The sequence below is a fragment of the Lycorma delicatula genome, chromosome 3 (genome assembly GCF_047948215.1).
Source record: "Lycorma delicatula isolate Av1 chromosome 3, ASM4794821v1, whole genome shotgun sequence".
NCBI classification, from domain to species: domain Eukaryota; kingdom Metazoa; phylum Arthropoda; class Insecta; order Hemiptera; family Fulgoridae; genus Lycorma; species Lycorma delicatula.
The window spans coordinates 208045963-208060431 of record NC_134457.1 but is presented as its reverse complement, the minus strand read 5'-3'; the positions used below and the strand labels follow the sequence as shown (position 1 = coordinate 208060431).

The 14469-nt window shown below is 32.3% G+C and overlaps 1 protein-coding gene across 1 annotated transcript in view; it reads left to right on the top strand.

The window, feature by feature from the left end:
* Window positions 1–14469, top strand: part of LOC142321299 (aryl hydrocarbon receptor nuclear translocator homolog) — a 115795-nt gene that overhangs the window by 70102 nt on the left and 31224 nt on the right. The window contains exon 3 of the mRNA XM_075359295.1: window positions 10493–10720. Coding sequence (XP_075215410.1) covers window positions 10493–10720 — 228 coding nt within the window. The remainder of the gene's footprint in view (window positions 1–10492; window positions 10721–14469) is intronic.

Here is a 14469-nt window from a genome sequence, read left to right as displayed (position 1 = left end):
CTTCGGGTGGGTCACCCTGGCGGGCGGTGTCTCCGAATGGGATTATTAGGTATCCAAAATTGATTAACTCCTGCGTAAAAATCTTTTTTTTTTTGAATGATGAAAGTTGATATAATGAAAGTTAAATTAGAAATTTAACTCTAGGACATTGATACTAACAAATCGGGAGTTTCCGCTAGTGATCGGTACATTCCGGTGCCTACTTTTTGCTTATAGTTCATTATTTGATGAAGAAAAGCAATCAGATAAATAAAAAAATTTTTATTAACTAGCAGATCCGGCAATACTTCGCTATTGCTAGATTTGAGTATATATATATAATATATATAACACAATTGAAAGTTTGCTAAAACATTATCAAAATGAACATAACGGAACTTCACAAAATTTAACCTTTCTCTTTTACCCTTTTCCCTTTCACCCCTTTTCTTTTCCCTATTTTTCCTTTTTCCCATTTTCATTTTTACATAACTGCCTTTCCCCCCTTTTGGCCTTTATTTTTCCCTATTTCCCGCCTTCTTTACCCTTCCCCTTTTCCATTCCCGCTTTCCTTTTTCATTTTCTCCTTTCCATTTACTTTTTCCCGTTTTCCCTTTTTTTATTTTTTCATTTTTCCCTTCTTCCGTTTCACCTTTTTCGATTTTTTTCCCTTTTACGAATTTTCCCTTTCCCCGCGCGTAAATCGGTCCAGTAGTTTTTTAGTCTATAGCGGACACACATATCGGAAACATTGAAATTGAATCGTAAAATATTTAGTATAGCGTGTGTTGCTTTTATGTCCAACAGATACCGCTGTTTTTTAAAAAAAAAACATCTTTGGTGTGACATCTTGGGTATATAAATCGTAGGTATATAAAAACACGCGTGTATTCAAACGCAACGTTGTGTCAAAATTTTTAAAGCAGTCAGTGAAGAACTTTCAGAGATTTAATATTTTGAACAAATATTTAAAAATATAAATTTAATATTCCGCATATATATCTATATATCGACATATAATAACACAATAAGTATACACCTGATCACCACGAGATATGTACTAACGAGTCGAAATTTTCCGCTATTGATCGGTACATTCCGGTGCTAACTTACACACACACACACACACATACAGACCCACATACTAATGTTAAGTTTGGTTAAATTATATTTAGTAATAAATAAATGTAAATCGGTATAAAAATGTTAATATAATGGTTATATAGGGTATATACCCAGAATGGAGTCTCACTACTCTGGTAAGATTGTGCGAGCAGTTCGTGCGAGACGAGACCAATCATCAACATCAACTGGTATTAAAAACGGGCTGCCCCTGGGGCACTGTTTAAAGAAGTGCAATGGGGGGTGCTCTTATAATATCTTTACAAACAATCGGCCGATTTTCAAAATTCAAACGGGATATTTGTTAGTTGGTTGAAGACAAACATTTTCATCTATCAGGCACACTCACGACCTAACAGATCTCGGATATTCAAAAATGTTGTTATATCTACGCAACCGAATTTATGATTTTCAAAATTCAAAAGAAGTATTTACTAGTATAGTATAAAAAATTCCTTACGGAACGCCGGAAGGCGGAGGTAGATTTCACCGGTGCGAAGTAGAGGATAAAATATATTTAAGTTAAGAAAAACTTCAAATTTACTCAATACGACAATGTTTACATATGAAAAAAGTTTCATATGTTTAGCATACGACAAACCCCCATCTTCATACAATTCCGGCAATATTTTGGTTATTCCTTACCGTAAGGGTTGGTCATATCAAAATTTGTTTTTACAAAAGTTTTAGGTAATGTTTAGAGGAGTAACGACCACTTTAAACCGATTCGACACTGTGCCTATTAAAGGTAGATATGATATTTTTACTTCAAAACCTCATTTTTTTCACCCTCCCCCCCCTGGGCCAATGGTAGGTGATGTCAAAAACTTTATTCAGATAATAATTTTTAGGCCCTTATCCAAAGAATAGTAGGAACTTTAAAAGAATTTGATTTTTTTTTTTTTGAAAAAGCCCCCCCAAATTTCCACCTCCATGGTCCGATTTTGCCCATTAAGAAACTCGACCAAGATATTAGGTTGTTATATTTTATGTATCAATTCGAAAGTGGTTGGCGCAAAATTACGGCAGTTATGGTGGACACAAAAAGTGAAATATATATATATATATATAGTAACCAAAACAAAAATTAATTGATATACTTCGAAAAATCTCGACTGTGCTACACCGAGATCAGCTGTAGAGTTTTCAATGAGAATAGAGGTAGTAGTGTCGGCAACGGTTTGAGAATCGAACCCGCTGTTATCGAATTCGATGTTTTACGATGACAGGGCAAAGTGGAACGCCGTATGCTGCAAGTAATATTGTGCTGAGTTATGACGGTGCATAAATTACAAAGGACTACCCTAAATAGAGCTGTCGTACATCTCAGCACTCGTATCTTTGTCAAGAGCCAGGCCTACGTAGCACTGAGTCGCGTGAGACAATTAGAGAATTTATCAGGTACTTACGTATTAGCCCGTCGACCAATAAATTGCAAACTTTTGGGTTATTTTTAATATCGACCGATAAAACCATTTATTTTATTTATTTTATAAATATAATTTAACCAAACTTAACCTACGGTCGCTTCGCTGGCTAATTCTGACTAATTAACACAGTAATGTTTTTTAGTATTTAAATAATAAGTTTAACCCACCGGGTTGGTCTAGTGGTAAACGCGTCTTCCCAAATTAGGTGATTTGGAATCAAGAGTTCTAGCGTTCAAGTCCTAGTAAAGTCAGTTATTTTTACACGAATTTGAAAACTAGATCGTGGATACCGGTGGTTTTTGGTGGTTGGGTTTCAGTTAACGACACATCTCAATAATGGTCGAACTGAGATTGTATACACTTCATTTACACTCATACATATCATCCTCTGAAGTATTATCTGAAAGGTAATTACCGGAGGCTAAATAGGAAAAAAAGAAATAATAAATTCAGTAATTATTTATTATTTTAATAATCAAAACATTACTGTGTTAATTAGTCTAGGTTAGCGAGCGTAGGTTAAGTTTGGTTAATTTATATTTATAATTATAAGACGAAAGCTTGTATTTTTAATATATAAAATATTTTAATGTTCCCGTAACTTTGAAATATTTTCAAGGTTACGGGATCATGATTGTTATGGTCGACGGGCTAATGTGTAAGTACGGTTTATCTATTAGTTGTCTGGATCTCAGAAAATTTCTGTATAATCCCCACAGTAAAAGGTATTTCGGGGAATTCAATCGCTTTTGAAATCTGTAAGTTTACATTATTATACGACAATTAAAATAATAAATATATTGAAATTGTTACTTATTTAATTTAATTAATAAATTAAATAAGTAATTATTAAATTACTTATTTAGTAATAAGTAAATAAATAAATAATAAATGGCTCAGTACGTTAAATACCTTATATTCAGAAATCGTTAATTTTTCTCGATGATAAAAAAATATATTATATAATAATATTTTCACGTTCAACGAAATTAGTTAAATGTAGTCGGGGAGCTTTAAATAGTAATTGTCGTATTTAAAAGAGCTCTTTAAGTTTTAAATATCTTCTTATCGATGTAACACCTGGCGATTTAAAGTTTAAATACCTCCTATTTCTATAATATGAAAAATACATGTAAAAATTAAAGCTATCTGAATGATTTTTATTTTATTAAATACTACATAACGATGTTTAGTCCTTTATTATAACACGTTTTTTTTTTTTTGTAGTTATGATTTATTGTCGTTTTTTAGTTAAATTTATTTTTTATTTTTTGGGAGTTGTGTTTTTTTTTAATTTTTATATTGTTTTTATTATTGATGATTTTTCAAAAATGTTTGATCCGCGATGTTGTAAAATATTTTTTTTAAATTAAGTTATAATCATCCGATGATAAATATTAATTACAAACTTGTAGAAATGTTACAAACGATTAAAATAAATGCATAATTAATTAAAATAAAATAAATTAATTACAATGTAATGTTAATAAATTATAGTAATTGAATTGATAAGTAAATATAACGTTGCATTTTTAAATTTATTTAGACAACAGGCTGAAAGAATATTCAAATTGTTATATTATATATAATATAATCATAAAAATAATTATTTTTTTAAAAAAATCGAATACAATAAATTTTTTTTAAACGCTCATTAATAATATAAATTATTATATACTAGTCGTCTAGGGTTCGCATAGCTTGTCCTTCCCGTCTAGCAACAATCATGTTCATTAACCTTATGCTTATGAGAATAATACCAATAAATAACATTTAAAGCCTGTTCAATTTATTAAAGCTATCTGTGTACTGTTCTTCAGAGCAAAAAATTAGTCGGTACCGGATTCGAAACTTTGTTAAATATACGGATTTCAGAATAGTCGGCCTCCAACTTAAAAATAGTATTTTATGGTTGGTTACCTGTTTTTCATACAGGTAAAAATGTATTTTGTTAGGTCCCTAGCGTTACCCGATTAGATGATCGTACTTTGTTTCTCATTTTTACTTCCTAGTACAAAGTACAGAAAGTATTGCGATCGCGAAAAATTTCGGTTTTCGGAATTCAATGGAAATATCCATTTTGACCATCCCTGAATTCATTTTGACTAGTTTTGGGGTGACGTCTGTACGTACGTCTATGCGTACATATGGAACGGAACGCAAGAACGGCGGGAGTTTCAATATTTCTCCCTACAAATCGCAGAGCCTGGACAATGTCCCTTGCTGCTATACCTTTCTATTGTCCGGCAGATTTCATGGGTTATTTAGTGGCGGTTATAAATTTTAAATTTTATTTATGGACGGATTTGGTAATTTGCGTTCCTATCCGTATGGACCAGCGTGAAATTTATTTACTGGGTCTGACCGTAGGAGACTAAGCTTTTGAGCCTAGTTATCCCGGCGTGATTCCCCTTCAGTCCATCCGCTGAAGTCCTTTCGGTACCAATCCCTTATGGGCTAGCAGGAGTGCCCCTAACGGAGCCCTAGTTATTTGGAGGGAGTAATGCGCCCCTTTCTCAGGAGGAACTCGCATGTGCTAACTGAATTAAATTGTGGTCTCTTCGTGAGATGGTGTGGGGTGTTGTCTAGGTTTTTATAGTTTTAACAAAATTTAATTGTGAAAACGGTAACTTTCGCGGCCGGAATTTTCGCGCGGTTTACATTTATAGGTTACGCGATATAGTGGCTCCTAAGCCAGGTTTGTCATTTTTTGACTTCCGGACCGCCTCTTCACGGTGGTTCGTCTAATACGCCATTAGTTCACCTACGTATTTATCTGGCATAATTAAAAAACGATCAGTCGTTTTGGATTTAAGACTGTTGTAACATCTAGTTGTGTACCACCCTTTTGATTGCAATCGATTGACGCAAAAGTGATCCAAAAAAAGTAAAAAATCCAAATTTATTTGGATTTTGGACTTTTTATTAACTGTAGTAATAAACGCTCATTAAGAGCTTTTCAACGATGTATCATAAGTGGTACTTATTTTCATTGGTTCCAGAGTTATAGCCAAATACAATTTTATTAATGAAATATTTGGTTCTTACAAGCGGAAGGCACATCAGTTCATTTCAGACTACTTTTCCTATTTTTTAATTTAAATATATTGTTTTATTAATAATTATTAACCTGTGATTGTTAAAAAAATCGTTGCAATAAATAATAATTCAATAACCAAAAAAAATTCATTAATAAAAATTGGAAGATCATATCTCGCTTTCAAATGAAACAAGTTTAAATGAAGTGCAGAAAAAAACGTGTATTTGTAATTTAATAGGCGTACAAGGAAGTCACGTGGTGTCCACATCAGATTTTTTTTTGTGGAACAGTTTCTGAGCAACTTAATTTTAAGAATGGATTTGTTTACAATATTTACTGCTTTTCTCTCAAGAACGGTAAATTTGATTATTTCGGTGAGAGTCATAATTACCAGCTCTGCAATGTTGGAGAATTTAATAAATATGTGTAATTAATTTTAATAAATATGTAGATAGAAATTTATTAAATATACCGGTCATTTTACAAATTCTCCATATTAACATATTTTAAATATTAAAATAACAATTCGACTATGAGCAATAATTACTGAATTTATTATTTAAATAAATAAATTACTGTTAATTAGTAAGATTAGCGAGCTTACCGAGTACACAGTATATGTAACACAGTATAATACACAGTACTGTGTAACCCACCAGGTCGGTGTAGTGGTGAACGCATCTTCTCAGATCAGCTGATTTGGAAGTCGAGAGTTCCAGCGTTCAACTCCTAATAAGGTCAGTAATTTTTACATGGATTTGAATACTGGATCTTGGATATCGGTGTTCTTTGGTGGTTGGGTTTTAGTTAACCACACATCTCAGAAAAGATCGACCTGAGACTGTACAAGACTACACTTCATTTACACTCATACATATCATCCTCATTCATCCTATGAAGTAATACCTGTAATTCCTGGAGGCTAAAGAGGAAAAAAGAAAAAATACCGTGTGCCGGCCTCCATGGCACGAATGATAGCGTCTCGGCCTTTCATCCGGATGTCCCAGGTTCGAATCGCGGTAAGGCGTGGATGCATTTATCACACTCTACAAATCATTCATCTCATTCTCTGAAGCGATATTTAACAGCAGTCTCAGAGATTTAAAAAATCTCTGTACGTACTGATGAAATGTTCCTTTTTTCTCTTTGTCGTAGGAGAAGGAAAAAGCTCGACCAACCACACAGTCTGCCCACGCAAGACGGTAGTGTTGGGCTCTGACTACAAAATCTCCCCCTTATATAGCAACCCGGTTACCCGCCTTATGGCATTACTTACGGACTGCTGTACCCTTGCGGGCTTCCACGAATTATTTGGGGAGTCCTGGTCGTATCAAAAATAGTGAAAACCCGGAGGGGCCACAGACCGCCTCCTCACCCTAACTGTTCCATCATCTACCAACGTAACATTTAAAACTGCTACCCTTCTTTCGCAATCTTCTTCCTTAATATTTTTCTTACTCATGAGGGATATTGCCTCCCAATATACCTTGCTGAAGAGCAGTTTCTCCAATAAAGTTAGTGCACTAACTGCCCAACTATCGCCAGACACGTCCTTCGCTCAGTAGCCTACTTTTTGCATACGAGTTATAAAGTTTAATTAATATATAAAAATGGAAGCATTAATATCGCCCCAGCAGTTCGTTATTTAAAAAAAAATGTTTGTAAAAGCAAAATAAAACACAAGAGTATTCTAATTTGATTTAACCCCATGCCGGTCTTCGTGGCGCGATTGGTAGCGTCTCGGCCTTTCATCCGGTGAAAATGGTAAATACTTTACATATTTCTGATTAATTGTTACTTTAAAACAAATTCAAATATTTAAAAAAAAAACATTCAGAAAAAATGACCCAAAATTTTTTTTGAATAATCAGTCTTGGATTTGTTCCTTGAGAGATAAATATGTCTCTCACAGCACTCAACCTGTTTTTCACATTTTTTGAAGTTAATACATTTTTTTACCTGGGATACTTATTTTACATTTATTTTTAATATTATTCATTATTTCTTAAAATATACACTTTTTATTTGGTTGCTAAAAGTTATTGTTTTTATCACATTTTATGTATGTATATTCTTTTTAAGTATAATAATTTATTTTACTTATTTTTAATTTCTCAGTATAGTACAGCCCAGCTCCGCTATAACTTAACTTGATATACCGTGGATACAGATGTAACGCGGATTTTAACTTATCCCCCAAAAATTATCTGAAAAAATAAAATAGGATGAAGAACTAACTTGTTTCTATGTAAGTACACATTGTACTGTATTAGCCTTTTCTATTAAACCATTATTGCTTGATTTTTTGCCTATTTTTTTTAATTGTTTCTCTTTGTGATTTAAAATTTACTTCTCAAAATAACGTGGGTGTCACGTAAGTCCCCCGATAACCATGTTATAGCGGGGTTACACTGTATTCATGCCAATTTTTATTAGAATCTTAAATTCATTCATTTAAGACACTTTCTTTTGAATATGTTATGTATTTATGTTTGAACGAATAGTTATTTATTAATAGACACCCACATAGAATCTAATATTAATTTGTTAGATCAGCTGGAGTTATTTGATTCAACTCCTGCTTCGGTTGATATTTTCTATCCATCACACTTTCCATTGTTTTTATTTTCAAGAAAAAGTAAATAAAAAAAAGCTTTGTAAAATATAATTACATAAAACTGCCTTTTTTGTCAAATTTTTACTCATTTAACGATGATAGATGTTTATTGGTACCTGATTGGTATGTTTATTGTACCTGATTAAGATTATTGAGTTTAAGTCCTTGTTTGTAGTAGTTAATAACTCAACAAAATTAAAGAATTTTTAGAGAAGTAGTGTTAGACTTAGGAGTTCTGAAATTAGTCAGTCAAAAGAATTTGCCTTTGAAAATGTAGGACTGGGAATGATGATAAGATTTTACATTAATATTTTTCAAAAAAGTAGGACATGAGATAAGATGAAATTGGTATATTAGATGAGATTAGAAGGCCTGGATTTACCTATTAAGATTATTGTGCAACCATCAGATAGAATATGGATTCAGTCCACTACCAACCTCTCTACCAGATAGCACCAAGAAGCACCAGAAGGTTTTACAAGTTCCAACTTTCTCATTATGAACCTTACAGGGTCTGACCAAAAATACATCCACAAAACCAAAAATTGGGATTAGGAAAAGGCAATCTTTCCTCCTAGAAATTACAATGCAAGACTAACAGTTTTCCCCAGAAGTTAGTTGAAAGTGCACAGGTATCCATCTGATTATTATCCCTTAGATCAAGACATTATTATTCACATTGGGAGTAATTTGTTATTTATCATAATTTTGTATTTATCAGTTTCAAAGTTAATTGTGAGAAAAGTTGACTTTTTTCCAGAAATGAAAGGTTACCTGAGAATAAATGAAGGATTTTTAAAATAACCTCATCCATCCCCTTAATTGTCTAATGTGTAGATGCATTTAAATGAACTGTTCAACCAGATCCCTGCAAGAACATATTCATGATAGTAAAGACATGATAATCATGTTACAAGATCGTATTTTTAAATCTATTTAATTGTTTTTGTAAAAAATTTAATTTATATGCGATTATCTTGAACAACTTATGCAATCCTCACTTGAAAATTATAATTGGAATATTTTGGTTAGATTATTTGTAAATATTTGCTGAAGTAGTACCTTCAGTATAATTATTTCCATCAAACTAAATGAAAAAAGCACTGCTATAAACTGCTATGAGACATCTCTGAATTAGAATTTATTTTTACTTCTAACTTGCACGTTAAAAATTTGCATATGGACTTGGCTTGAGGTCAAAGATAGTGAATCTTTTTTTGTTTTTAGATTCTGTTTCTTTTTTTAGATTTTTTTATGTTTATGCTAGAGGTTAATGTTAATATTGATTAAATTTATCCAGCAATATTTATAGATTATTGCTCTCCTCTTATAACCTTTGCAAAAAATTAGTGGAAAAATCTTAAGTCCCTTTTTTGTCTCTATAATGTCATGTAATGTTTTATTTTATTTAATACTGTATGTTTTCATGATGAATAACTGAATGACCCTACTATATTTTGTTACTGGAAGGAGGTTCTGGCTTATAAACCTATAAAAGTCTGATAATAATAATTGTACACTTTCGTTAATATTTATTTTTATAATAACATAAAGATATTGTAGAGAAGAAGGCTGGAGATTTGATTGAAAACTCATAACATAATTCAGATGTTTTACACAAATGGAAAAGCTATTTGTTGATAAATTATTAATGAAAACTTAAAACTTTTGGTAAAAGATTTGTTTCTTCAATGAAGAGTTATTATCATGTCAGTTAAGTTTTTTTTTGCTTTTCATTATCCTAGAATTTCATTTAAATTGGTTTAATATTTTTTGATGTGATGTTATTAAAATTGAGATCTGGAATGACTGTGTATATGGATGGTTTTAAAAGTAGCTTTTTTTTTCAACTTTAGTTTGTGAACAATCTAGTGTGTTTTTGTTAAATTGATAAAATATGAATTATTACACTTTTTGGAAAAGCATTCATAATTAATTTTTTTGAGCATATTACTGAACATTTATGTAAGTACAACTCATTTAAGAAAGAAATAGTAGCATGAATTATTTATGCAGTTATTTTTATGGTTATTGATTATTGTGTAGTGAGTGTTTTTAATATAGATAGTTTTTACTTTTATTTCTAATAATAATAATCTAAAATCTTGGTAGAAAGAAAAAGGAATTTAGTTTACGTAAGTAATGCAGTTTACTTTTCTTTAATATTTAATAAAGATAAAATTATTTTAATAAAAAAAAAGTTATGTATTTATGCAATTCTTATTTATCTAAATTTGTTGAAATGTTTTATCATTGATGCTAAATTATATATAATCTGTTTGTTTTTTTTGTTTTATTTTGTAGGCTTGTCAATCAAACTCCACACAATATTATTACATCATCTACTACTCCAAGCAGTTGGGGATCTTTTGGACGTTCTAGAAATCTTATGTCGCCAGCTACACCATCTGCTTTGGATGCTAGATTGGGCACCAGTCAACAATCTGTTATTGATGGTGAAAATGAAGCTAAACCGATTGTTCCTGAATTATGCCTTGATTATTTGTGGTCTGAAAACCAAACTCTCTCTTGGTTAGTTTGAAAAATATTACCTTTCGCTCTCTCTCTCTCTCTCTCTTTATATATATATATATATATATATATATATATATATATATAAAAATCTTCTTTCATAGAAACAATATTATTCTGTAGATAAGTTTTTAAATAATTTTTTTTTTTTTTTTTTTGTCTTCAGTCATTTGACTGGTTTGATGCAGCTCTCCAAGATTCCCTATCTAGTGCTAGTCGTTTCATTTCAGTATACCCTCTACATCCTACATCCCTAACAATTTGTTTTCCATATTCCAAACGTGGCCTGCCTACACAATTTTTCCCTTCTACCTGTCCTTCCAAAATTAAAGCGACTATTCCAGGATGCCTTAGTATGTGGCCTATAAGTCTGTCTCTTCTTTTAACTATATTTTTCCAAATGCTTCTTTCTTCATCTATTTGCCGCAATACCTCCTCATTTGTCACTTTATCCACCCATCTGATTTTTAACATTCTCCTATAGCACCGCATTTCAAAATCTTCTAATCTTTTCTTCTCAGATACTCCGATCGTCCAAGTTTCACTTCCATATAAAGCTACACTCCAAACATACACTTTCAAAAATCTTTTCCTGACATTTAAATTAATTTTTGACGTAAACAAATAATATTTCTTACTGAAGGCTCGTTTAGCTTGTGCTATTCGGCATTTTATATCGCTCCTGCTTCGTCCATCATTAGTAATTCTACTTCCCAAATAACAAAATTCTTCTACCTCCATATTTTCTCCTCCTATTTTCACATTCAGTGGTCCATCTTTGTTATTTCTACTACATTTCCTTACTTTTGTTTTCTTCTTGTTTATTTTCACGCGATAGTTCTTGCGTAGGACTTCATCTATGCCGTTCATTGTTTCTTCTAAATCCTTTTTACTCTCGGCTAGAATTACTATATCATCAGCAAATCCTAGCATCTTTATCTTTTCACCTTGTACTGTTACTCCGAATCTAAATTGTTCTTTAACATCATTAACTGCTAGTTCCATGTAAAGATTAAAAAGTAATGGAGATAGGGAACTTCCTTGTCAGACTCCCTTTCTTATTACGGCTTCTTTCTTATGTTCTTCAATTGTTACTGTTGCTGTTTGGTTCCTGTACATGTTAGCAATTGTTCTTCTATCTCTGTATTTGAACCCTAATTTTTTTTAAATGCTGAACATTTTATTCCAGTCTACGTTATCGAATGCCTTTTCTAGTTCTATAAACGCCAAGTATGTTGGTTTGTTTTTCTTTAATCTTCCTTCTACTATTAATCTGAGGCCTAAAATTGCTTCCCTTGTCCCTATACTTTTCCTGAAACCAAATTGGTCTTCTCCTAACACTTCCTCCACTCTCCTCTCAATTCTTCTGTATAGAATTCTAGTTAAGATTTTTGATGCATGACTAGTTAAACTAATTGTTCTGTATTCTTCACATTTATCTGCCCCTGCTTTCTTTGGTATCATTACTATAACACTTTTTTTGAAGTCTGACGGAAATTCCCCTTTTTCATAAATATTACACACCAGTTTGTATAATCTATCAATCGCTTCCTCACCTGCACTGCGCAGTAATTCTACAGGTATTCCATCTATTCCAGGAGCCTTTCTGCCATTTAAATCTTTTAATGCTCTCTTAAATTCAGATCTCAGTATTGTTTCTCCCATTTCATCCTCCTCAACTTCCTCTTCTTCCTCTATAACACCATTTTCTAATTCATTTCCTCCGTATAACTCTTCAATATATTCCACCCATCTATCGACTTTACCTTTCGTATTATATATTGATGTACCATCTTTGTTTAACACATTATTAGATTTTAATTTATGTACCCCAAAATTTTCCTTAACTTTCCTGTATGCTCGGTCTATTTTATCAATGTTCATTTCTCTTTCTACTTCTGAACACTTTTCTTTAATCCACTCTTCTTTCGCCAGTTTGCACTTCCTGTTTATAGCATTTCTTAATATCAGATAGTTCCTTTTACTTTCTTCATCACTAGCATTCTTATATTTTCTACGTTCATCCATCAGCTGCAATATATCGCCTGAAACCCAAGGTTTTCTACCAGTTCTCTTTATTCCGCCTAAGTTTGCTTCTGCTGATTTAAGAATTTCCTTTTTAACATTCTCCCATTCTTCTTCTACATTTTCTACCTTATCTTTTTTACTCAGACCTCTTGCGATGTCCTCCTCAAAAATCTTCTTTACCTCCTCTTCCTCAAGCTTCTCTAAATTCCACCGATTCATCTGACACCTTTTCTTCAGGTTTTTAAACCCCAATCTACATTTCATTATCACCAAATTATGGTCGCTATCAATGTCTGCTCTAGGGTAAGTTTTGCAGTCGAGTTGATTTCTAAATCTTTGCTTAACCATGATGTAATCTATCTGATACCTTGCAGTATCGCCTGGCTTTTTCCAAGTATATATTCTTCTATTATGATTTTTAAATTGGGTGTTGGCAATTACTAAATTATACTTCGTGCAAAACTCTATAAGTCGGTCCCCTCTTTCATTCCTTTTGCCCAGCCCGTATTCACCCACTATATTTCCTTCCTTGCCTTTTCCAATGCTTGTATTCCAATCTCCAACTATTATTAAATTTTCATCTCCTTTTACTTGTTTAATTGCTTCATCAATCTCTTCGTATACACACTCTACCTCATCATCATCATGGGCGCTTGTAGGCATATAGACGTTAACAATCGTTGTCGGTTTAGGTTTTGATTTTATCCTTATTACAATGATTCTTTCGCTATGCGTCTTGAAATACTCAACTCTCCTTCCTATCTTCTTGTTCATCACGAAACCTACTTCTGCCTGCCCATTGTTTGACGCTGAGTTAATTAATCTAAAATCACCTGATCAAAAGTCGCCTTCCTCTTCCCACCGAACCTCACTAATTCCTACTATATCCACATTTATCCTATTTATTTCCCATTTTTAAATTTTCTAGCCTACCAACCTTTTTTAAGCTTCTAACATTCCACACTCCGACTCGTAGAATGTTATTTTTTAATTTTAGTAAACTGATACCTATAAACAACTTTACGTCATACTCTGTAATATGTTTGTAAGTTTTTCACTGTTTAATTTATTTTGTACGTATAAATTACTTTGAAATAAATTGATTCATCGGAAATAAAAAGATTAAACAAATCTTCAGAAGGTAATTCATCCCTTTCTTATTATTTTATTTTATCATGACCCACTTTCAGAAATATTTCTGGGACATGTGTAACATTTGGTTTTCCCTGAGAGAATTTCTGGAGGTCCACTGATTTTTCAACTGTAGGGCAATTTGAATCTATCATTATCTGTTTGAATTACGTTTTTATCAACAGTAACTATATCTGGATCAATTTTGTTATATCTGGAACATTTTTCAGAATTTCATAAAGCTCTTTATCAGTACAGAGATTTCTGTTACTCATGGTGAAATCTGCATTTGAAAAAAAAATTGATAAAGACATTCTGCTAATGATTTATTGAAAAACGTTTTATATATTTTCTATATCTGAAGGAATTTACCAAAACTAAAATCTTTTTCTCGTATTTTAATAATTTTTTTTCCCCTTCATCCCTGGGCCGGATATCCAATTAACTATACTCGGCCCATAGATGTGTCTTTTGACTCTAAGGCGGTCTTCCCGCCCACCGGTTTTACACCCGGCACGGTAGGTCAACCGCCCCGGTACTAGATCTTTTCTTGCCTGCCTCTAATTCCCGCCGACGAGGGCAAAGCCCGG